Source organism: Anabas testudineus, chromosome 18 (assembly GCF_900324465.2).
Source record: "Anabas testudineus chromosome 18, fAnaTes1.2, whole genome shotgun sequence".
NCBI lineage: Eukaryota > Metazoa > Chordata > Actinopteri > Anabantiformes > Anabantidae > Anabas > Anabas testudineus.
The window spans coordinates 27,913,788-27,939,527 of record NC_046627.1 but is presented as its reverse complement, the minus strand read 5'-3'; the positions used below and the strand labels follow the sequence as shown (position 1 = coordinate 27,939,527).

The following is a 25,740-nucleotide window of genomic DNA, read 5'->3' as shown; positions in this document are numbered from 1 at the left end:
GTGAAGTGATGGCGTAGCAGTGAAGCCTGTGCCAATATCTAGCAATACTGTGATATACATTATTTATATCCATCATTAAGAGGAGTTTGATAATGAGAGTGGACCATGGATGCACAAAGCCTGGTCACATCTCTAAACAACACTCAGCTCCCTCTTTCCAATTCCCCGGCTAACACAAAGCCGGCCATTAACTTTCATTAAATGCTCTATTAAGAACCTCTGCCTCCCTCTTGAGTCTCCCCTCAACCGTCTTTGTTGCTTGTGTTGCTTTTGCTCTCGTGCTGGCTCTAATTGACGAAGATTGAATGATTGCTGATGAGAGACACAAAAACACAAGCAGACACACACATTTTCGCTGAGGGCTGTGCAAATAAATGACTGCTCGGCAACGGCGGCGCGCGATATAGGCAGGGCCGGGACAATGGCAGCCAGCAGGAAGATACAGAGAATCTGTGATTGCTAATTACAGAGGCGCTCCGATCTGCAAAGATGCCACAACAAGACAATTGGTGTAGACAATAAATGTTGGCGCTGCTTGTTACGTTAATTGCTGATACTAAATTATAAGTTGTATAATTACGTTGTGTGTTCTGTGTTTTAAATCTGTGTGTATCAGAAAACAAATGGTACATAGAGAGATGTTTTGAAATCTGGAAGGAGAAAAAAAAAAGAAAAGAAAGCTGAAGGCGAGTAAAGCTCTAATTATTTGATACAGTAGTGACATGTTTTCACTAACAGGTGCATGCTTGCTCTCTGTCAGTTCAGTTGTAACCACAGGTGGTGTAATCCGGTTTCTAAGTCTCTCTCTTCTTCCCTCTCTCTAAACACATTGTCAGCGAAGGCAGCTACACGAGAAGAACGCTGTAAACAGAGTAATTGGAAACGATGAGTGAAAATGGAACGATAAACAGCTACAATGAGGTAAAATTTACTGTGTCGGCATATATTTTGCACGTTGTCGCCGCAATACATTTTCATTCATATCCCAATCTGAGCAGTGAGTCATCGGTATTCAAGTTGAAAGTGCATTTAATAAGTGAGCCTTTCACACACAATTACTAACATACAAATAAGAAACTGACAATGCATTGTGTTCACATGCACAAGTATTCAGAACCCACTGTTTTTGCACAACTACTGTGGTTAACTGCTGTGCACATGCAGGAGAACAGACTCGAAGCCTAATAATACCCTTTTAAAATGTAAAGTGACCAATTAGCCCACCAAACTAATTAAAATTGGACATGTGTCCAATTGTGAAATTGAAGCAGTATAGACAAGGTCCACATAAACAGTCAGGTGCTAATACGCTAATGTGCTATAATACTGAAATACTGATCCTTCTTTCCTACCAACTATGCAGGGATTACTTCAGTTTGTTACAGTGGAGGTGATGTAGGCCAACATCCACAGTCTTGTGTCTTTGTCTTGTGCATAAATGTAGTCAGATGTGATGTAAAACTAGTGTGAGGTGTCAGCAGTCTGAGTTTCCTACATCAAGTGGCTGTCTGCCAAAGTAAAAGTCATTTTAGAATATAATGCCTTTGTTGTGTTTTGAAGGTAGGTAACAAGTGAACTGAAAGTTGCACTAAAATTGTGCCACTTTGGAAGATATTCATTTAATGTGACTAATGAAGAAGACTGCAGCCTTGTATTGCCTTCAGATCGACTTTTCTAACATGTTTTTGCACAGATGGCAGACTGTGGATTTTGGCCTGCATCACTAACATAGGGGCCCCTCTTTTGGAAGGCCAGTATTAACGGGAGAAATATTTACAGCCAACAGTTCATATGAGTAACTGATTATTGATTCAAGACACATTAGAAAAATCATCAATCTTTTCTTTAAATACTTTAGCAGCAAGATAGGATTCCTGCAGCTACCTAACATCTGTTCATAAACATTAATTGTGCATTTTCCACGGCAGCCACATGTTGAGCCTTTTCAGCTTGATTCTCAATACGTCATGCTTGAAGGTGTTTGTCACAATTGCATTTACAGACAATATGGACAACTAAAGCTTAGCTTGAGTCGATAACTAAACAATCCTCCTCTGCGAGGTATAATAAAGGTGTAAAGCCTAGTTCATATGTGATCCATCCATTTTAATATAACTATATAATATTTTGTATGCAACTATTAACTGATACCAGCAGTATTTACTTGTCAAATGACCATTTAGCAGCGGAAAGACTGGAAATGTTGTTTCACAAGGGTCAAAGGTTATAATACAGCTAATGACAGTGAATGAGATTTGACACCAGCATGGTCACGCTTGCTTTTATGTGTTGCATTGCAAGTGTCTACTCATCAAGCATTATATTCTGTGGTGTGCCTAAACTGCTCCTCACACACTTAATAAACCCCTTGATGCCGAGCTTTTCCTGCATCTCTAGAGTCTGTTAGTTGCTCTGCAATCATTAATCACACCGTCATTTATGTCTGTAATAGAGGAAAACACACCTGAATTCATTATTTGCAAGCACAAATAGAGAACAAAACAGGGAAGTGTTTGACACCTTGACAATGTCCCATTACCCCTAACACAATAAGTTGATGTGAGAGTCCTTGAGACAGCTCTGAATGTGCGCTCGTGCTTGCTGGAAAGATTATATACCGACACAGACAGGCATCATTACACACTTCCATGCTTCCATTCTCACTCTGTAAAATGTCATTCTATATTCAGTGTCCTTTTGCTTTGCTCTCACTGTGCTCTCTCCTTTGTACTGCTTTTCAGTTTTTCTCGGCCACTATCTTTATTTCTCCATTTTCCCCGTATTTGTCTTCATCTTCCTGCCCTTTCATTTTCCACCCTCACTCTTTTGCACTCACAACATCCTCACCTTGTCTTCCTTTAACTTCCCCTCGTAACCCTCTCTCTTTGCTTTACTCGATGCTACTAAATGATATCTGGCACAAATGGCAGTACAGGTCAGTAGCTCAGGTCTGCAATCTGAGTGTTTTGGTGCTCGAAGTTGAATGCGAGCAGACGGTGCTTTTGAACCAATGATGTCTTCAGGAGCTGGTCCACTGAAGATGAATGAGTAACTCTAGGCTCACAAGGTGTTAGTTTAAGATCTTTCACCAAGATCAAGTTTCAAATCAATGCATCCATATCCTGTCCAACTGATGCTGTCACAGTGTCCTAGCAGATATTATGTGTCCAAGCTCTGCAATTTCAATGTAGTCTGTCTTTGCTGTTCAGCACAGGCAGAAACTGGTTCACATTTACAAACTAAATACTATAATTTTGTAAATGCAACTTTCATAAAGTGTACATCTGAAGTTATATTTTAAAATCCCACTTTGCACTGATTGTACTGGACTTCAGTGAGGGCATAGTAGATGTTTTTGATCTCTAATGTTTTTTTTTTTAAATGAGGAAGAGGGCGACCCATGACCCATTCATCAGGGAGATTATTACTAATTGGACCCCTGCCAGTAGTACAGGACTACAGGCCAGCCAATAGATTTATGACGGATGTGTGACAAAGCTGGTCCCACTTGAACCAAAATACGCCTACAAATCAATGTGATACATGTATTTCTGTTACTCTTTTGTGTGAATCTGAAAAGCAAAATACAGAGAGTGGATGGACAACTTGAAAGACTCGGGCAGTGGAGTCTTAAAAGCAGGGGATTTATTCCTGTTATTATGGGGTGTCAGGCAATTCAAGTCAATTTCCAAATGTCTTGCCCTTAAAACAGTCGTGCCATTTCTCTATTTCTTCCACCGGTTACATTTTTTCTTGATTGCCATGCACATCCAAAATACATTGCTGTTTACTGTTTTGTGTTTTTGTACATGTATGCGTGGGCAGTGAGGCATTCATCATTTCAGGACAAATTTAACCTACCCTGCTATATATTCCATGTTTTATATATTTCCATGTTTTAAAATGTCATTTAGATGAGTTATTTGACAAGTTAAGTCTGCAGAGAGCATAGGACATAAAATAAACATACGCATTTGTGCGTGTGTGTGTGTGTATGTGTGTGGATTGAGACACATATAACACTCAGAAGAAGTGGTGCTATCTCTATTCTACTCTCTATTCCACTCCACTCCTTGCTGAAGTAACTGGCTTTTGATGAAAGGGAGAGATGAAGAAGGAAAAAAGGAGAAGAGAGGGTGGGAAAACGGCCAAACCCCTGAGTAATGCCGTAGTAAATTGTAATGTGAGACAGGTCAGCGGGGGAAAAAACAGCTAAAACACACTGCTCTATTGCAGCACTCAAGCTACCTATGCCATCATTTACTGTGAGTGCGCTGACACTGAGCAGGAAAGTAGAGGGTGTACAGAAGGACATGGGAGGGAAATGAATAAAAAAGCAAACAAAGAGAATTTGAAAATAGAGGAAGCTCTACGTGATTGTTTGAAAGACAACTATTTTGTAGTATTTCTGGTGGTTTACCACTGCGACTTGACGTGCCATTTGACTCTGCCATACCATGTTAAAATCAGCTTTCAGTTAATTGCACAGCAAGCGAGCATAATAAAGAGGTGGCTGTTTAATACATCTGTTGATATGATGACCATGTAAATCACTCGAACCCTAACTTCATGGTGCAGAGTGGATGAACTCAGCATCTCTCCCAAACTGCGCCTACAACTACCAACGCAGATGCGCCGTGTGTGAGGCATTAGAAACAGTTAAGACATTTATACTATCTGACATGAAGCGTTAATCCAGTTATGCTGCATGAGATTTGTTTAGTTATTATTATGCAAATGGATTCTGAAGCTGCTTCGGTAGATCTTCATTACATCCCCTCCGCCCTCTCTGTCATTGACAATGCTAGTCCAGGTGCAAAGAGAAGCAGTGTCATAGAGGAAACAGAGTAAAAGCACGCATGCTGGACTTTATCCTAATACACACAAATACAGACACAAACGTCAGCTTTCAATCAAAGCTTTACTTTTGCATGTGGTTCTCTGCTAATGCGCACAACACTTTTTGAAGGGAAAGCTACTATCGTCCTGTATGAATGCCAAATAAGCACTCTAAACTAGTTCTTTTGTCAGAATGAATCTGAATCTGAAAAAATTTAAGAACTCAACAAAAGACTCAACTGTGTTATTTACTTGAAGCTACTGATTTAATACAATACTAAAACTTTCATCATGTTCCATTCCACCGGTTCCCTGCATAGACCACAAGGGGAGAAAGCGCCATCTTGGCAGGAACTAAAGCCAACAAAGCCCTAATTTTAGCAAAGTAAAAGAAGGCTGGGTGGCTCCACAATGAGTGATGGTCTCAGACATCAATGAAGCACGACCTGAGTAGTCTGCTGCACAGGTTTCCACAGACATTTAAGGCTTTCTTCAAAGTGGCCGGATTAATAAGATCTGTAGGCACCTGAAGGCATCCTTAAAGCTAACACCATACACTCACTTTGTATTCTAAATCCTGGTTGTTAGACAGCACAGCAGATGCAGAATTTTGCATCTAGATCCAAATCATTTTCTTTGCTGTTTCCATGGTGGCTGCAGTGAAAATGAGTAGAATTTAAAATTTCACGGCTGGATAAAAACTTCCTACAGTATGATCACTCTGTTTATCCTTCTCCTAATAGAGCTGCACTGTCCACTTGTTATTGTTGATCCAGAGTTGCTGATTTTAAAGGCTATTCATGCTGAAGAAAGAGGGTGATAATGAGGAAGCAAAGAGGAGAAGAGAACTGAACTCTTCTTATACTGTGTAATGGAGGAGACCTTTGCATTATGGTAATGACATTTCACTATAAGTGAAGGACACCCTCACACTGCAACAATGTGAGTACAACGTCATAAGATGAATAGATGATTGATGTTATGAAATGTTAATGCACTGGTGACCATATATTTAAGATTGATGGAAATGTGGTGGCTGACTGAAACAAACTAGTCTTATCTTTGCAATGGTACCATCAAGGCAGATGAAGCTCAGATGAAAGGAAGTTGTTGACAACAAGTGTGTATTGTTGAAAGTGTATAAAACTCATTTACCAAGGCAATGATTTCCTTCAGCTTCAGAGCTAATGTACTGTTGTTCACCCTGATCATGTTGCACGTACCCTTGTAGAGATGTGATGCAGGTAAAAATCAATGATGCAGTATGACATTAACATCCCTGCAATCAGTGGCATCTTCAGTTCAGTCGCAGATGAGGTAAAAACAGCCCTGAAAACCTTGACTTCCAAGTGATTTACATTCCAGCCTTCAGTCAGTCATCTAAAAAGTTATATCACAGATATTGGCTGCCTAAATTAGTTTTCTGAGCTGGGTATCTGGGCTGATCCTCACTGAGAGGGTTAGCGGATTTGATATCCAGAAAAAGCTCAAAGTAAAACTGCTGGTGTGCTGCAAGTCAACAGTGGGCTGATGGTTAGATGAGTGAATGACAGAGGTAATAAAGAAACAGTAATACACCAGAAATCCACTAGTCAACATGTTTTTGATTTTATGGCTGGCGATTTCTGAAGCTAGTAAAGGCACAGACAGGTCAGGAAGTCAGATATCTCTAAAGATCATAACGTCTATAGAGTCAGCCACTTCAGTCAATAAATAGCTGGTATGAATAAAGCACTTGCTGTGTGAGTCTTGGTAAAGTCCACTTTAAACATTCACTTAACCTGCCACTGCTTCACTGAAGTCATTAGCTGCCTATCGTGTACTCAGATGTTGACCTGTAATTACATGCATCAGTATTACTTGATATCCATTATTATGATATCCAATGTTACTTGACGTTGTATTAAAGTAATAATGTCAAGCTGATCAAAGGTCCCCTAACATTAATTAGACTACCTGTAATTTTCAGATACTAACACTAGAGAAATAAAATGCTAATTATGCATCTGGTTTTGTAGGTCATCAAAACCGTTGGATGGAGAAAATAAAATAACGCAAGCTTCTACATACTATGTATGTTTGTTTCGGCCACCAACCACATCCCTTCCACTCTTCCATTGTTTGCTCAAATAACACAGCACTAGACAATATTAAAAAACTGCATGTTCACCTAGATTTTCAACTACAATGAGGAGACAGCTTGTACTTATCTAAAAAAAAGCATTTTGCAGTGTGAAGTGTGTAAAAGCAAAGAACAAATGTTAAAGATCTGAGTACGCACTATGTTTCTGTGTTGACACTGTAAAGTAAGAGCAGGTTGCATTTGAATTATCGACACTACATGACATATTGTGTACCTGGTAAATTATAACACCCACTTTAAGAGTCATGTTAATCACTAAAAATTTACTAAACCACCTGCTGCAAGTAATCCAAACAACATTCTGACAGGGCTATTAAAGCATGTTAAAGGATACTGTCAATGTGCACCCTTCGGTAATAACACCAACAAATGTGTCAACTCTATTGTGATAGGGATAACTAACTAATTAACAGTGATAATTGGACACTAACACTGATTTTCTTCCAGTATTTCACGTTGCCGTTGTTAAATGAAATTTAAATTGAAATCCAGGAAGCATTCAGCTTCATTCAAAATGGTTTCCACTGGGACAGCTTGTACTGTCTGCTGTGAAAACTGTAGCTTGAAGGAGGAAGACTTAGAATTATACCTCCTATACCTGGTCTGCTATAGGTACAGACAGGTTTTGGTGTTGTGGCAGGATTAGTAACTAGCTTATCTTGGTTTGTAAGACACTGATAACAACCAGATAGAAGGGAAAAGGGAAAGGTGTGGGGTGATCAAACGGCTAATCTCAATTTCAACACAGAGCTCATTAAAATGTGTGTACCTATTTGGCTTTCTCTCCTCCTCTCTTTCCCTTGCCAAACCTCTCCTCCATGTTGTATTTTCAATTTGTCCCACTTTTGTTGAAAAATGGAACATATTCAATGTCATCTCTTTACAATTCTACACAAGTATGCCTCATTAGCAGGCGTCTTCAAAAGAAAGGGACAGGCACTATCTGAATAGGGTTTGCCAAATTATCCCTCCTCCCTGCGTCTCCTCAACCTGACAAATGCTTCATTAGATTCACTCTACTGCTGTTGTTACTGCTCATTTCTCATCACTGTATTTAATAATGACATTTATATCTTTGACCGTGGCATGTTTGTGCCAGAGTAAAGTAGGGTATTCCCCTCAGAGCAGTGGATGTTTGGGTTTTCCTCCTCTTCTGTGTGACCAACACCGTCTACTTCAACTTTACAAGTCTCCGGTCGCCAGAACATGAAGCCATTTGTTTTGCCCACTTGACTAACTTTGATGAATTATTGCTCCAGTTTTGAGAATTGAATGTTTTTATTAAAGTCTACAACAAATCCATCACTAATTCCCAGCATAAATTATTCTTTAAAATAGAAACAAAAGTACTGAAACTTTAATTTGTAATGCATTATACAGTATATTCAGCACAGTACATTTTAGAGCTGCTATATTAATAATGCAACAATGACTAATAGTGTGACTAATTTGTGGCTAAGTGCTATGCCATCAGCTGGTAAAATACTGTTTCTAACAGGACAAAGCAAAAGGACATGTTTTCATTTGCTTTAGTCAGGGAACATTCACTAATTAACCTTAAACGTCCTTGGCTTAAAGTGCTACACTATGTGTAACACTAATGAATTAATGATCAATATATCATAGTTAAATTAATTGTGATCCACTGCCATAATTAACAAAAAACAAATGGAGACAATTAGCCTGTGTCCAAGTGTTATCACTGGTGCAAGTGCCTTCTAAATGAAGACACATCTTATAAACCCTACTGCTTCCTGTCACAACAAAGATGTGGCTAATTGTTAACACTAGCTCTCCCAGAGGAGGCTGCTCCTCTTCAGGGTGATGGTCTAGTTCATTTTTAGAATTATACATAGGCCTTAAAACAAGCAAGTTAATTACTAATGGAAAAGTGCAACAAGCAATGTAATATAACACATTTCACTACTAAAAGATGAAAAAAATTATTATACTTCAGTCAAGAGCTGAAACATTTCACACCATAAAAGTAAAAAAAAAAAACTTATTCCAGTGCCACAATCAGATCCATGTAGCAAAACATTAAAAGGCACTGCTGAAATGGGCAGAGCAGCCCTCACAATGTGAAACATCAAAAAGCACGCTGTTTGACATTCTTCTGCAGGGGAAGTGTTTGATGAAGGAACTCCCTTTGCTTCTGAATTTCCTCAGTGATAATTACCAACAGCTCAGACATATTTTGTCTGTGACAATATGAAGGTAGGAAGCTCTATTCTTCCTGCTCTGGAAGTAAAAGAGCATTTAAAGACGTGTGTTCTAACAGTTTGACGATGATGTACTATGCCAGTAAAATGCCTGCCATCTGCCCTTTATAAGCATAAAATTGAATAATAGTTGCATGACTAAGGCTGGAATCAGAACTACTGGTCATATTATGTTTAATACTGTAACAAAATAATTTAAATATCAGGTAAAAGTTCTAAAACTCTGCATCTGTTCCACTTAATTTGATATGGTCTGGTATAACAGTGTACAACAGCAGTATAAATTGTCAGTATTATGTTTTGCAAATATATTGTGAGGCTTTGTTTCTGGCATCGTACTCAAAAATCAACAAGACCATTGCAGGGCAGGAATATAGTATTATTTTTCTAGCGCTGTGTTCTGCAGGTTGTCAACAGGAATGAGAGCAATAATCTCTGTATGGCGTATGTTCAACATGTCTTCTTCTGAGACTTGCATTCACATAACAAAAGTAGATCCACTCAGTGCTATCCTCTGGGACCGTGTGTGTTGTTCCCTCACCATACTTTAGCTGACAAAGAGGGATGCCTTGAAGATTTTTTGCCTGTCCAAAAACAAAGAGTAAGAAGACAGAGAGCACAAAACCCATTTTCCCCATTTTCTCTGGGCAATTACACAGATAAAGCTCGGAGAATTGGGTTTTTTTTTTTTTCTTTGTAATGCAGGCTGAAATTGTGTTAAAACAGAGCAAAGAGATTGTGAGAAATGGCTTATTGTTGCCATTTCTTTGATTTGCAAAGCTTTGTGTGTGACGGTTCACAGAACGTACACAGTACTCGTTGTCTGTGCATATGCAAACGTAAAAGAGAAAGACAAATTCTGCCAATCATATTTGGTTGTATATATGTTTATGTACTTTGTCCACAGTCCTTCTCCACCTACACGTGTTTAGGTCCAATGCTTTGCTCTAGGGTTTATAGCACTACAGTGCTTGAGCTGTGCATGATATTTTGGCAGGGGAATTGTCACAGCAGAACTACAGAGCAAGGTTTGAATGCCCAATTAGACAAGGGAATTGACGATAGAGACATCTTCCCCTGACTAAAGTCCTCTGAAGCAGGGTTTACAACTATTATTCTTCCCACTAGCAGCAGCCTGCCTCAGCCTCCATCCCCTGCAGGCTAGAGTTGTTCAGATAAAAAAAAAAAGGACCACTGAAAATGAAGATGTTCCAAACGCAGCAGCTCAACGATTAATAACGCACACGGAGAGTTATTCCTCATTGTTGATTGGGTACTGAAAAGGTAACGCAGCTGCCTTCTGTTTCATTTGTGAGACGAATAATTCAATGGGGTGTAATTTTGAAAATGCAAATGCCGCTATAGTCGCTGCATGGCTCTGTGGTGGGCAGCTGAGGGATCTGGTTCTGGTTGGTGTTATATAAGTAGGAGGTACTGTCAATTCATCACTCAGGCTCAGTGTTGGACTGCTAGTACTAGTTCTACTGCTTGGAGAACTGCCGTTTCCCCCAGTAACAGGAAGACAGATTATGTTTACATTTCGTCAACTAATTTAATACACACATTTGAGGTGTGTGTACGTCTTCTGCTTGAGGTTAGTGATGAAACATTTTTGCTTCATAGTCAAGTGCACATTACTACATAATTGCAAAAGGGAGGATAGTTTGATATCAGCGTAACGTGGGCTAAAAAACCCAAGTTCAACACCTACAACACAGCAGCGCGCTTCCTTAAAAAGCTCCCTGATTGTTCCCTAATGATTCCACTGTCTAATCTCACAGTTGATTGACAGCAGTCTTTGCCACAGTCTAGACAGGAGCAATCAATCAAAAAACAAAGCCCTCCTAATTAAAGACATCGTTTGCTTAGCTTTACTGTAGCAGATCTGCAGAGTAGATATGCTGCATGGATGCACAGGAGACTAGCTTTATCTATCAATCACACATAATGTGTAAGGAATGTACTTTATGCTGTATTGGTAGAATCAAAATAGAGGAAAACAAGCATTTATTATAACTTGTAATTAGTTGTGAATGGGTATAATCACACAACAATGTGACAATTGAATTCCTCCTCCAAAGCATATGCAACAGTGACATAACGGGCCATGTGGATGGTACTTTTTTTTTTATTTCACCATGAAATTTGTGAAAGACCAAGCTGCTGCTTACAAGTCTCACTGCTAAAATCACTGGAGCTAATTTCACACTCTGCTTTCCCTGTGTCTCTGGCTTAATAAAGCTTGTTCTGTGTGCAATACTTTTGTCTATAAGCTAGCTGCTGGACACATGGTAGCCTAAAGATACCCCCCCCCCCCCCCATCCCCCCAAAAAAAAGCTTAAAAAGGGTGAGCATGTCAATAAGTCATCTCTCCATCAAAAATGACCCTTGGGGCATCTTTTGATCTACTGACTCCTCACAGGCCTCAGTGGGCCCAGAGACTCATCACGATTTCACAACAACTTGTGGTACCCCCAAGAGCACTCCACTCTGGGACATGACACAGGCAAAATCAAAGTGGATCATCCAGAGCTAATCTTCATGTTAGCGTAGACATGCACTTGAAAGAGTTTAGCAACGATGATGCTACCCTGTTCTGTTGTTTACTGTCAGCATCCTAGTGTCTGACTTGCAAGTAAGTCTCTTTTTCTTTGATTCCCTACTTTTATTTCTGCGTTGTCACTCTTTGCTCTACAGGCAGCCTCTCGCAAGCATCCAAATAGCACATTGAAGAAGCTGACTTCTGAGCTTCCAGTCTAAATCTCACTGCAGACCAGACAAACCTATTCACACTTAACGTCTTGTGAACATGCCTATTATTTCAAGATGTTTCACGAGGGCAGGGTTTTTTAAAGTCAAAGCAGTAAGGGTTTCTCCATTAAAATATAGTCATCATACCGCAAGTAAAAGTCAAGTGGGCCCAGTGTAACTGTTTTTTGCCAGATAGCAAAAGTGTAAAAAAATAAAATTTATGACTATCGTTTTTGGCATGATTCTTTTTTCACCTCAGTCTACAATGTTAGATTTAGGTCATACAGTGGCCGACTGGTAAAGGATATTGCTGTATTATTTCCCTGTTCCTGAAAAGCTGAGTGAGCAAGTTCACAGCCACCTTTGACCACATAAATCTAATCAGTTCATCCCTGAGTCCAAGATGACGTTTCAAGGCCACAGTGACCTTGACCTTTGACCACCAATTTCTATACAGTTCACTCTTGAGTCTATAAGGACATCTTAAGGCCTTATATATAAAGCTCACATAAATGGGATGAAAAGCTGTAGGTAAGAACGGATGGACCCGTAAACGCAATGTGCCCGTCCCTGTCGGCTTGGAGGCATAGAATGCATTTAATATGTGGAATCACATTTTGAGATATGTATGGAGAAAATGATATACCTAACAGGAATACCGAGGTAGAATTGCGCATTTGCAGCGAAGACAACTGTATTCATTAAAATAATAATGTTTCAAATTTACAAAAAGTAAGAATTCCTCAGTGACTCCAATGAAAACCAATGAATGTGCAGTGAGTGGACCTAGTCTAAAAGCCATTGTGGTCTTGAAAGTGGATCTAATTTAGATGGATTTCACTTGGCATGTATTCATGGCTGCCTTCCAACAGCACATAAGATACAGACAACGGATGATACTGCAATAGTAATTTCCTGTCAGTGGTAATGTTTTGTAGAATAATCTTACACCTAGCTGTGGGTTTTTACCTTTGAGGTCCAGGTTGCGGGCTCCATTGGAGTGCTGAGTAACGGTGCGTGAGTCGATCTTGAGTGTATGTACGTTGTTGGCGTCCCGGGACACCACCACGTTGTGCCATTGGTTGTCATTGAGTGGCTTGTCTGAGTTGCCCTTCATCAGCGACGGCCCGTTGCCAAGATCAAAGACATAGTGAACGTATCTGTGGAGAAGCATATAGAGCGAGGAGTGTGTGAGTGTGCGTCTGTGTGGTATTACAAGTCTGGCTGAATAGCTGTTATTGAAGACAAATAATTGCATATCAGTGAGATTTTTTTTTTTCTACAAAATGAGGACGATCAAGGTTGTACTTATGTGGCTTCACTTGAGAAATTGTATTTTCTCATCATAATATGCTTTCTTTCAGTGACACACACTGATGACAGAGCACAGTCAAAAGCACTCCAATTGTCACGATGTGATTGAAGATTGGCTGACATTTCATTCTCACTCTCAGGTTGTTTCCAGGTTTTCCATCCTGACTGAGTACATATTTCTGAGGAAAATAATACTATCGGTTTATGTAGCTGCACATGAGACCTGGGATTTGTTTTGTTTACTCAGTGGTTTGACATGTAAATATAGAAACCTGCTTTTGTCTAAAAGCCCCTGTGCCCACAGGCAGACGAGGTGGCACAGTTCCTCTCCTTCACACAAATATGGCTGCCTTTTGTGTTCTGGGTTAAGGCTATTGTGTCCGTTGCATTCAAGGTATGCGCTTTTGGTTTTTTTTTTTTTCTTCCTCAATTCCAGTTCCTTTATGTGGCCTCTTGTCTTTGTGTGGCAGAAGCAGCTCATGCTTTTGTGTTGTAACAGTGCTGAATATAGTGCATGAGAGGAAGAGAGATTCAAGGAAAAGCCTCTTTTTGATACTCCAATTATGAGCAGAATTAAGAATGATGAAACACATACCAGTTTACTTCCGATTTGAGGCTGGCACCAAACTTTTATAGATTTTTTTTTTTTTTTTTTTCAGAAAAACAGTCAGGAAAACAATCCACTAACATCTATTGTTAAAAAATCATGATATAATTCCCTGAGACAAAGTTGTCAAGAAATACAGGCAGTATCCAACTAGTAACAGTATGTGGCACTAACAGCTGAGCTTTCAAGACAAATATAATGACTCACCAACATAAACTAAGGTAGCTTTCACCTAGAAAACTCTGATTCATAGCAACACTAAATGACTCACTGGTCTGCGTCAACTATGAGAAAAAAGCTACAATTCAGATTTGTTTTGATGCTAAGAAGATACTGTTGAAATGATAGCTCAGGATTGCTTTTTTGACTGGTGTTGTAATCACTTGACAATTCTCCATACTCTTCACTGCAGTTTACACAGTGTTCAGCTTGGTTGCTTTCTGCAAGGAATGGGCTAGACTCCTTTGTGAGATTTCTGCAAAATGTAAAAGCCCGAGTTGTGTATTTTTAATATTTACTGTCATCAAAAGCCAAATAAAGAGATGGCGAAAGAGTTAGAGCATCTCTTCGCGTAGTGGATAAAACTATTTTTGCAAAGAAAAATGTACAATACATAGCAGTATCTTTTTTGCCGGTTCTTTTCTCTCCCCACTCTCACCTCCTTCCACTCATCCCAACCCGCTGAGGCAGATGGCCACCCTCACTGAGCCTGGTTCTGCTGGAAGTTTCCCCCCATAAAAGGAGTTTTTCCTCTCCACTGTTGCCTAGTGCTTGTTAAGTTGTGGAGTTTTTAAGTTATGTTTTGTAAGGTCTTAAACCTTACACTGTAAAGTGCCTTAAGATTACTTTTGTTGTGATTTGGTGCTATTTTAATAAAACTTAAATTTAACACTTTTTGTTGGTCAGTTTTCTAAAAATCCCACAGAACTCACCCCTTCACCAGTTCTACAACAATGAAGTCGCTCCCGTCTCCAGAGTTGAAGAGCATCAGGCCATCAGGTGTGGTGGTTTTGAACTGAAAGAAGAGGTGCATGGAGGCGTAGGCTTGTAACGTGGCTAATGCTAAATAGCTGCCTTTCGTTCGAAATGTCACCGGATCAGCAATGATGTGGCGCATGCCGAAGCGGGCGTTTAGCTCGCAGTAAGAGATGTCCCCATTTTTGCACTGGTCTAAATATGGCACCCCGTTGAAGCTCAAGCCTTGGAGATGGCCAATGAAGTTTGAGGGCACCACAGATATGAAGCGGCGCTCAGTCATGATACCAGTCTCAATATTGTGGAACTCGAGACGTGTGTGGGCACCAGTCATCTGGCCTGAAACAGTGGAGAATACAGAAAGAAACAGCATTGACTTAAAACACAAATTATGTTTCAAACTTAATATAACAATGGAAAAGCCACTGTAATATTAAAATGCATTTATAATAGAATAAACTGTTATCAGCTACTTTATTTACCTTTGAAATTTAAGCATATGTTTGTCGCATATCTTCTTATGCTTGTTAGATTAAGATGATTATATAGATCTTAGTTGCTTAACAAAATAAATTGTATACAGAATATGGTTTTATTACATAGGTTCACAATGTTTCAATGAATCTTGCTGTTTAAAAATATCTTTTATATACAGTGTTTATTGGGCAAAGTGAAGTAATCAACTTTGTAAAATGCTCTATAAAACACTTTCCCTGATGAAATCAGACCAGCCCAACAAGGACTCCCTGGATGCTTCCTCCTTCCCCCCCCCCCCCCCCCCATGAACCGGTTTGTGAACCAGTCAGAACATCTCTGGGTCATTCATTGCTTCTGGCTTCAGCATGCCCACTCTCCTCCCTTCATCTAGCTGACACCTTTTTTCCTCACCTCTACACTCATCATCTGCTCTGGCATGATTTCACCCGAGGCCACAATACTACTAGTGCCCGTGACTCCACCTCGTTTCTTGACCTTTCATCCTTCTCTTTATATTTTCTTAGTAGGTGGCAAAACATGTTCCTCTCTACTTTCACTGCTTCTTACTCACATTTGGTATATACCTGAGAAACATCTTCCTCTATTAATTTTCCTTTCATGCTCAGTCTAAATAACAAATAGTCCATCCCCTATCATATGACTGTATTGATTTTAAAAGACTGCAACTAGTTTGTTGTCTTTTTAAAAGTATAGACTATGTAAGTCGTGATAATGATGTAATGTGATGATGTAATGATTGAAGGTGGGTATTAAGATTTATCTTTATTGACATAACCACATGGCACCTTAATTTCTAAAAAGTTTAAATGCTAAGTGGTAAACCAATTGACTTTCTGAGGGTATATTGGTTATTGTGAGAATATTACATGTGGTTTAGTGAGTACAACGTCATCCTCGTATTTATACCCAAATTAATCCCTCTGTGCCCCAAACACAACTAACCTTCCACTGTGACATTATCCACAGACAGCTGCAGGCTCTTGCCTCTTCGCACCACCTTCACTGTGTGCCACTCGTTGTCGTTCAGCTTCTGACCCGCAAACAGTATCTCAGGTCCTTTGCCTGTAGTGGAAGGGGGGGGGGGGATTCGAATCACATACAGTACAGTGGGAACAGTGTGTGTGCCTACTCACGTATCCACACAGAGTTCAAACAGAGTAAATGACAGAGCTGCATGGAGAAAACCTGCATGTTTGCGACAACACATTCATACTCCCAGTATACTGAAAATGAAAGGAAGCATATATCCGTCCTGACAGACTGTAAAATCCAATGCTCTCCTCAAAACTTACAGCATTGCAGCAGGATGCCAAAGGCAGTAGGACAAATAAGTCATAAGCAGCTGAGGAAGTAGATTAGAACAACACACAGCCAGCGATGACTGAAGATGCTGTGTTAACAAACACAATATGAAGTTGTGCCCTGCTTTCACGGAGCATTTTGTGTCTCTGTGCAGTGAGGACTCTCTTGACGTACCCTGTAACCGGGGGAGTTGATGGGCAAGACCAGACAGCTTAACTGCTCAACCTCTCAAAATCCTCTCCTCCCTTATTTTACTTCCCTACTCCCTTTTCCCTTCTCCCCTCTGCGTGCCTCCCCTGAGCCTCCACCACTCAAAGGGAACTGTTTGATGCAGCAGCATATGCTGCATCCGAAATGCTTATCGCACCTATGTTTACATAAGAGTCTTTTCCACGTGATGAAGAGGGTATTTGTACTCAATACCCATCAATGACACATCCTCATTACATCTCTAGAGGAACAAACTGTCAGAAATACTGGAAACATACACAAGTGTGCAAGTCTTACATACATACAGTAGCTGTAAAGGACTGACAGTAGCGGATGTGCAAAGTGTCACGTCAGGAAGATTCTGTAAACAACGATACTATGAGGGTAGCAGGGCGGACTGAAATAGCAGACTGCCAGAGGAGACCAGTCACTTCCATTAAGCCACCTTCTGTACCTTCCATGCTTTCAAGCGACTAAGGAGTGGAGTAAGGGCCATTGTGTCATTGTGGCTGGTAAAATAAGAAACTTTGACATCAAAAGACACCGGCTTTCGGACACTATTAGCAGTGATGATTTCTTTATTACAGATCTAATATTAGAAATCCCACTCTAATTCTAAGGTCGGGGGCTCCTTTCTGACTGACTGGAGCCTCAGCCCTTAGGAGCAGGTGCTTGAATGGATGATATAGTGGAGCCAGGCAAAATATGATTGTCCCCTTTACAGTTGTGTGTGAAATTATTTAGTGTAGAGGAAAAAAAAGTCACATCAATTGATGGTGCTGCCTGGCAAGAACACACACACAGCCCACTGGAGAATTGTTTTCCCATTTACCCCTGTAACTTATTTTTTATTTGATTGTTTTTTTCCTGGGCTTTTTGTCTTCAGCCACATGAAATTGGATAGAGAGACTTTTGATCACACCATGTGTGAAGTAAATACAAAGAAAAAAGGCTTCAATGCTGCTGCAAAGAGAGCAAGAGTGGATGAATGTTGCCAGCAGAGAAGTTAAAGCTGATACAAAGATAGCTGAGATGATAGAGACAAATGTGAAAACTGATGAGAAAAAAAGACGAGTAAAACGAATCCTGGGAAGGAGCCGAAAACTGAGAAACAAAGTGCAACAGAGCAGCAGCCGAGGTGGCTGGCTGATGTAATATCGCAAAAAGTTCGAAGAGTCTGGAGCAGCACAAATGAGTGGGAAAAGCCACCCTTTAGAATAAAGTCCATGTAATATTTATTTGGCTTGGTCGCTACAGGCCACAGGAGAGCAAGGGCCACTTCTGCACACACAGCAAGAGCCATTTGGCCATAATACCAACTAACAATCGGGCACAAAAGATATATATGGTGCCTTGGCTGGGATAGACAAACAACAAAAAGTTGTTGGCAGGAGGTGGTAAAAGTGCAGCCAGGGACCCATTTGGTTGTAGGGCCAAAGGGTGACACAAAGTAAAAACACTTGAGGGAACACACGGGAAAGCTTGGAAAGCAAGTCCACCGTTGTACTACCTGTGAAAGGTCGCGCTACTTGTGAAGATAGGTTGAGAAGGTCGGCAGTTTAATAATTAGTAAGACCCCAAAATTATAAGAAGAATGTGGTTTGTTTCTGCACTTGCTTACAAGAGGGCCTAGAAGAACACAGACTGCCTCGAAAACACATCCTGATGAAGCACCTGCTGTTGGCTCGCAACGGCGTACTGCTGACAGTGGAGTGAAGTCTCACTTCGATGCTCAGGTAACGCTGCAAATAAGAAAGCTGAGAGCCAGCGGTCCAGGGTTAAATGGGCCGCTAAGCCTTTTACACGGCCACTGGCAGCCAGAAAGCACTCACTGCTAGAAAAACAAAAGCAGGACGCATCCATAAAAGAGCTGGTGATTATTAAAATGCAATTAATTCTCATCCTGCCACTGGTGCCATCTCGCTTTGTCTCGGAGATTGACAGGCCAAAGGCCTGTGATCACATAAACAGAAGCTTCCTCTCTCTTCATCTCTGCATCTCTTTTGTTCCCTTCCTCTCTCAGCTTGTCACTTTTCTTGCACTTTCTAAATGTGTCACATGGGAGCCGGAGAGGTGTCAAGGGGATTTGTTAACTAGGGTAAAAATAGCCGGGATTGTGGATTATTTTCGCCGACTGCGTCAGCACACCCTACATGAGAGGTGCAATGTTTGTGGGCTGTTGCATAATTACCAGCAGTCATCCATCACTGGTTGCTGTGTTCTCTCTGTAAACAACCTTGATTAATGCAATCGGATCAATGAAACACAAGCCGTCAAGTTGCTGCCATCAGTCTCTATTCAGGCTGCGTGGTTGCTGCAGCAGCAGCGAGTGCTTTAGCACAGTTGTGTAATTATTACGTCTAAACCCTAATCAAAACAACTTGAGTGTGCGAAGCTGATCATCAGCGTGTAGTGGGCAACATTTCTGTCATGACGATTCGAAAATGAAAGATGAGGAATGTTTGTTTTCTCTGCCTGCGCAGAAGTGGCACAGATTATCCAGATGTCTCTCAGACCACTGATGAAAACATGCACACTCTCACACGTCTGAAGTGCATAAAAAGATGCATCTGACAAAGTGATGAAGAAAAGCCCAATGAATTCCTCCGTTCCTTGTTGGACAAACTGAACTCCAAACCTTAACATGGAAGAACCATTACTTCAAAAACCCTACCAGGCCTGTTTTATTTTGTGCCTTTATCGTTGTGCATGAAAACAGAGCATTGTATGTTCCAGCTAATGCCCCCATTGTCACTTGCAATCATCCCTAACTGATGCTGGCCACACAGAAAACTTTAGAGAGCCAGTGAGTTTTCCCGACATGGCTGTTACACTAACAAGCGTGGCGGAGTCTGATGCTGGCCAGAGGGCTTGAAGCCGGCCAAAGGGGAACAATCACTGCTAGCCAGTACAGTGGCCAGAACAACAAAGCCATAGCGCGATAGGGCCACAGGCAGTCTCTGGCAAGTCCGCTGCTGGTGTGAAAGCAGGCGACACACAGTGATACATGGGGGCGAGTCACTGAAGCCAGCCATTTTTCAAGGCTGCTTAAGCATATGTTGTGCAGTTACAGGGCGTTGACACTGCAGGGGTCTTGGGTAACTGCAGGGTGTGCTGGCAAGTCAAAGGGTCAAAGTCTGCTAGGAGGGACTGCGTGTGATGAGCTAACGAGACAGTTTATAGCCCCGACCACTCAGTCACACTGGAGCCAAATGAGAGCCGTTGTGAAAAACCTAAGCATCACAACATCACTGTAAAGTATCCAATTAGCCTTTACAGAGCAAAATACAGTGAGTGAATAGAAAAAAGAAACTTATGCAATAGTGTTGTGTCCTGAATGTGCCACTTTGTAACACTAACTCAACTAAACGGGAGAACCTCAGCTACTTCCACCATGGTAGATCCCCTTTTACAGCAGAATCATCTCCTCTTTTACAAGGTTTGACAGAACCGGCCACCTCAAGTATGGGTTTCAGTGGTGAATGTCAGTTCAAGCTCTGTGATTCAAACTCCCTGGAAGAGGACAGAGTTATGAGCAGCTAGCTCTCTGGACATGTAAGGTCACAAGCTCCTGCAAAGTCACACACATTCATGTTTCTACATACACGCTTGCAAGCACCCAGAAGAGAAAAAAGAAAATATAGCAGTGGACTGGAGTCCAATTAATATGGGCTCAAGGAAGAGCCACGCTCCTCCGTGTTCCAAGCTCAGCTCAGCAGCCCCACTCTGAGGAAAGAGGGAGGATGCTGATACTGTCATCGAAAGGAGAACGCAAAAAAAAAAAAAAAAAAAGCGAGACTGAGGAGGGGGAGAGAAAGAGAAATCAGAAAATGAGGGTGGATACCAGATGATTGAAATGGATTTTTCTTGCCGAGCACCAGAGAGGCATGGAAACACCCAGACAGACTAGATGCTGACCAAGGGGAACTGTAATGCTTGACTTCTTTGTGGATTCCTAAGATGTCTCAAGAAAATTCCTGGTCTGCAAGACAGATGTTATAATTAAAGTGTCAATAAGTGTATGTGCAGCATAAGTTTAAGACTTATTTATGTCCTTAATAATCGTTCCACTACCAGGTGGGTGATTTCAAACATCCTATTGTGCAATCTGGGGAAACATGTTGTTCAGTGAACGTACTGGACTGTTCACACACACTGATGCAGGGTAAATTAACTTTATATAATATGGAAAAGAGGTATTGTATACAGTAGACTTGAAAATCATTGGAAATACAACATTAGCATCTTAAAACTAAAATATAAACAATATTACCAAATATATATTGATTTATTTATTTCTTAGGCTTTTTGGGAGTCAGCAGATACTGTATGTGTAAAACTGGAGAAATTACTTTAAGTTTTCGGGATTTGTACTTCACAGTTCTGCGAAGCATTCCTCTTCACAGTACTGCAGACCAAAATTACAAGTAGAAGTGCCCCTAAAGAAGAGCCCAGCAGAATATATTAATGAATGAAACCCAACTTATTCTAAAAATGTGGTGCACAAAACTACACACAACTAAACACAACTATTGCTCTTCTCTGCACACTACTGTGGTACGGCCTCATGGTTTCTTGTTGAAAATGGTGTATTGTGGTATTTTGGAGGTTGCTGGTGATTGCACTGACTGCATTTACATTGGGTTTGATTTCAAAACATTTAGGTAAGGTTACACGAGTAACCATGATTTCATGCATGACAAATCATTAATAAATGCCTGTATCTCTAATGCCCAGGTGTTTTAATGCTAGAACAATACATAAATGCTCCAACATCATACGAAAAATCGTGACTTATTAATAATGTTCGTGTCTTCTTCACAGTCATAAAGGTGAACAACAAGTATTCTGCTGTTTTTCCAAGAACTTTAATCAGTGACTAACATGAACATCATTTATAACTCAGAACTCGTGGTGATTCAAATAACTGAGTTGTTGCATTAATTAATGCATTGTTACAGACTTATCAACGTTTGTGCAGAGCTTTGGATGTAATTTCCCTCTTTAAGGCTTGCTTTTCTGCCATAGACTCATATCTGGTTAGCATATACATTACCTTTTGATCTTAAACCCAAATGACTCCAGTATCATCAAACACTGAAGAACTGGTCTTGCATTTGCAAATACTCGTTGCGGGGGACTGTAAATCATCACAGCAGAATTTTTTAACATGATTATCCAAAAGAACGACCCTGAAGCGAATAGATAGAAAATGTTCTTCCATTAATCAGTGGAAACCATTGATCACTGTTTGTTACTGTAGCTTTCAAATGAGAATGAATGAGGACTAAAAACAATGCTGGCGTCTAATGAACAGACTGATTACTAAACTAACTTTACTAACTTTGGTTTTAACAGCAGCAAATTAGCAGATGATCAATATTTAATGCATATTTAATCAATATCTCGGTGATGCACTATTGTCTGTGTCCAGCAAATCACCGAAGCTGATTCATGGATATAAAACAAATAAACAAATAGTTTGTATTAAAGCATGTAAAAGATAATTATAAAGGGAATAAGGTGGGAGGCGTTTCTTAGGTGGGCTGTATGCACCGTAGGCTGTGAACTCAGGCTACATGACTGTCTTGCTTTTTTCTTACATTTGTGGGCGTGTGTGTGTGTGTGTGTGTGTGAGAGCTTGCTCCTCCATTCAACCTTGCAGAGGAGAACAGTACATGCTGTGCACAATACAGTGGATACATCTCCCACACACAAACATGGTGCCCTGCTTTCCTGCTGTGCAAACAGGCCAGCAGCTTCTAATTGGACCACTGGGGTGTGTGTGTGTGTGTGTGTGTGCCTGAGAGAGAGAGAGAGAGAGAGAGAGAGAGAGAGAGAGAGAGAGACATACACAGAGGTAAAGTAAAGAAACTAAAGGAGAGAGACATTGAAAGCTTTTGTTTCTTTTTTAACAGGTGTTAAAATAAAATGCTGGTCATGACAACTGGTGGACAAGGGAACCATGATAAGAAGACACTGTGTGTAGGTGTCTTTATTTATTTGTTTAGACAAATTTGGCCTGTCCTGACTTCAGAGGGTGGTCCGAGGGTTAAGGTTGAAATTTGGATTTAGATTAGCATTGGTTTTTACTGTATTTGTAATATTTAAGATATATGTTAACAGTGTAGGGAAATAATTATATCAATGAGTGTCCTCAGGAAGGATGCAACTGTGTGTATATGTGTGTGTGCGTGTGTGCATGTGTGTGTGTGTGTGTGTGTGTGTGTGTGTGTGTGTGTGTGTGTGTGCATGTGTGTTAACGAAAGTGAGATGCCCACAAAATAAAGAGATGCAGTGTCAGCATGGCCGCTTTCCCGGCCAAGGAACTGGCACGAGGACACCATGGGATAGCTTAATGACGTGTGTGTGTGTGTGTGTGGGCAGGTGATCATGAGGGCAATATCTACTGCAGGTGAATATGTGTTTGTTGTACCTGTGCTGTATATCACAATTATCAAGGAAACATATTGTGCTTTGAGGACTTACTCTTTGAATTTACATATTGTTTTATGTCAGGTGGGGGGGGGTGTGTGTGAATGTATGCACTGTACGGGAGTGTGTTGTAGTTTGCCAATGTGCCAACCTAATGCCCCTTCTCTCCTCTGCCATCTGTGCTCCTGGCATAGCTCCTAAGAGTCAGTAATGAAGGGGAACGCCCCTCCACACAGCCGCACACACCCTCCCTCTCCCTGCTGTCTCCTTCTCTGTCTTTTGAACAGTCCTTTCCTCCTTCAGCATGTTACCCTCAAATGCATCTGCTGCACTGCAACTATCTACAATGACACACCCACACACACACACACACACACACAAACAACTGAACTATTCCAGGTATTTCTACCCTCTAAACACCTTCTTGACCGTCGTCTCTTCTTAATTCGTACATCTCGTCTACATTGACTTGCATGTATTTTTTGGTAGCATGGTAGCATCAACTTATCTGCATCTACACCTACCTACACTTCAAACTTTAATGCTTACTGCTTTATACAGGAGCTTATCTCTTGCCCCATGTGCTTAATCAAAAGGAAGTTGTACATACAACAAAATGAACAAAATACTAAATTTATATCCTGTCAGGTAGTCCTAAGTGGATGAATTTGAAAGATTTTGGCCTTGGAATTTGCTCCATAACTCTTGCATTCACAGTTGCAAACCCCACTTTTAAAACCCACTCATGCACAATTTAAATCCTACAGCAGTCCACCTAGAGAGCGTACGCATCTATCAAATTATGTAATGAGAAACAAATAGGTGAATAAACTCTGGTCCTCCGTTGGCAACCAGCATCAGGAGCACATCTACAGATCCTTACAGTTTCATAAATCTGTGAAACGGCATCAGTGAAAGGCTTTTTATTCCAATATCCTATCAACAGGTTGTATCTAGGTTAGACTCTTTTTGAAATGACTTTACCTCAACTAACTAATGCATACTTTCTTACGCCTTGCTGATTCAAGGCCTTACTGATCATGCATGATGTGCAAAATGATTTTCCCTTATAAATATTTCCAGCAGTCTTCAACCATAGGTGACCTATCATAGTAAGCCGGACCTTTCATATTTACTTTCCTGCTCGCTGCTGAAAACAAACACGCTCTCACACTCTGTCACAGCCTTGTTTGTGCTCTGGGCCATTTTGAGGGCAGTAGTTCAGGAGATTTTTGGACACCATGCCCTGCCAAACCCCAGGTCCGGTGCCCTTTTCCTCATGCTTGACTCCAATGAGTTCTCCCTTGTGCCAGCCCAGCCTGGAGCAGATGGGTCAGTTCGCATGGCATCACACCAGCTGACATAGTGGCATGTCAAACAGGCAGTCGGCGGCCTGGGCATGCCAGGCGCAGCCATACTGTACTGCCATATGGGAATAATGTGCGATGACATCACATTACACAGGCAGACAGAGTGGGACTCACAGCTTGATTGGCCAGCAAATGGGAAAAAAAATGTAAATGTCAGAGAAAATGAAAATCCTTTGGAATTATCTACATCTATATAATAATTTGTGGTAAAGTATGGTCAGATTAGAATTATTATTATAATTATGAACAATATCAGGTGAAAACACAATCCACGCATGAAACCACATTGGAGGAGTAGCAAGCACTGAACGTGCTGTTATACCATCTATGGAAACCAGTCTGGACCCTGGGGTTTGTAGACAACTGCTCTACCGACTGAGCTACATTATCTAAGACTTATTGGTGACTTGCTAACGCTATTTAGCCACGTGTTCTATTGGATGCATGCAAATCAGCCAAATCTACGGTAAATCTCCATCAAGTGTCTGAGCAGACTAGCTCAGAGGGCCAACATTAGCCGATAAGCTGGAGAACTACGTCAGCTAAACCTTTACAGTATTCACACCATGGAACTAACAACAGGTTAGTCATTGTATAACATAGTATCAACATTATTCAACATACTTACATAACACTGCTATTATTTTTTTAATGTTTCAACGTATCTGTGGTTTTGCTTTGCGCCTTCAATAAATATATAAATTCACTGTTATCTACTTGTACTGTAAATCTATTAGTAATATACAGTACGCTATACTCCTACACACTGCTATATAAAGCTCTACATCATTTTACTGAATTACGCTTATGTTATATAAGATTTTTCTGTTCTTTTTGTATTAATTTAATACATTTTATAAATATATACATTGGACTCACTGTCAGTGCCACACTAGTTGATTTCTATTGGCCAGTCCTCTTAAATCATGGTCAGTAATTTGTACTTAAGGATGCACTATTTTCTCTCCAGTTTATTAAATCCAGTAAACATGTTGTGTTCTCATTTAGAGTGAAATGATGGGAACATTTACAATCATAGTATGTTATATAAATACATCTCCAAAGATTAACCAA

The 25,740-nt window shown here is 40.6% G+C and overlaps 1 protein-coding gene across 1 annotated transcript in view; it reads right to left on the bottom strand.

Moving 5' to 3' along the window:
- The window catches only part of nrxn2b (neurexin 2b), a 493,790-nt gene that overhangs the window by 255,299 nt on the left and 212,751 nt on the right, over positions 1-25,740 (bottom strand). The window contains exons 12-14 of the mRNA XM_026352346.1: positions 16,292-16,411; positions 14,809-15,190; positions 12,925-13,115 (exon numbers count right to left, since the gene is read on the bottom strand). Coding sequence (XP_026208131.1) covers positions 12,925-13,115; positions 14,809-15,190; positions 16,292-16,411 — 693 coding nt within the window. The remainder of the gene's footprint in view (positions 1-12,924; positions 13,116-14,808; positions 15,191-16,291; positions 16,412-25,740) is intronic.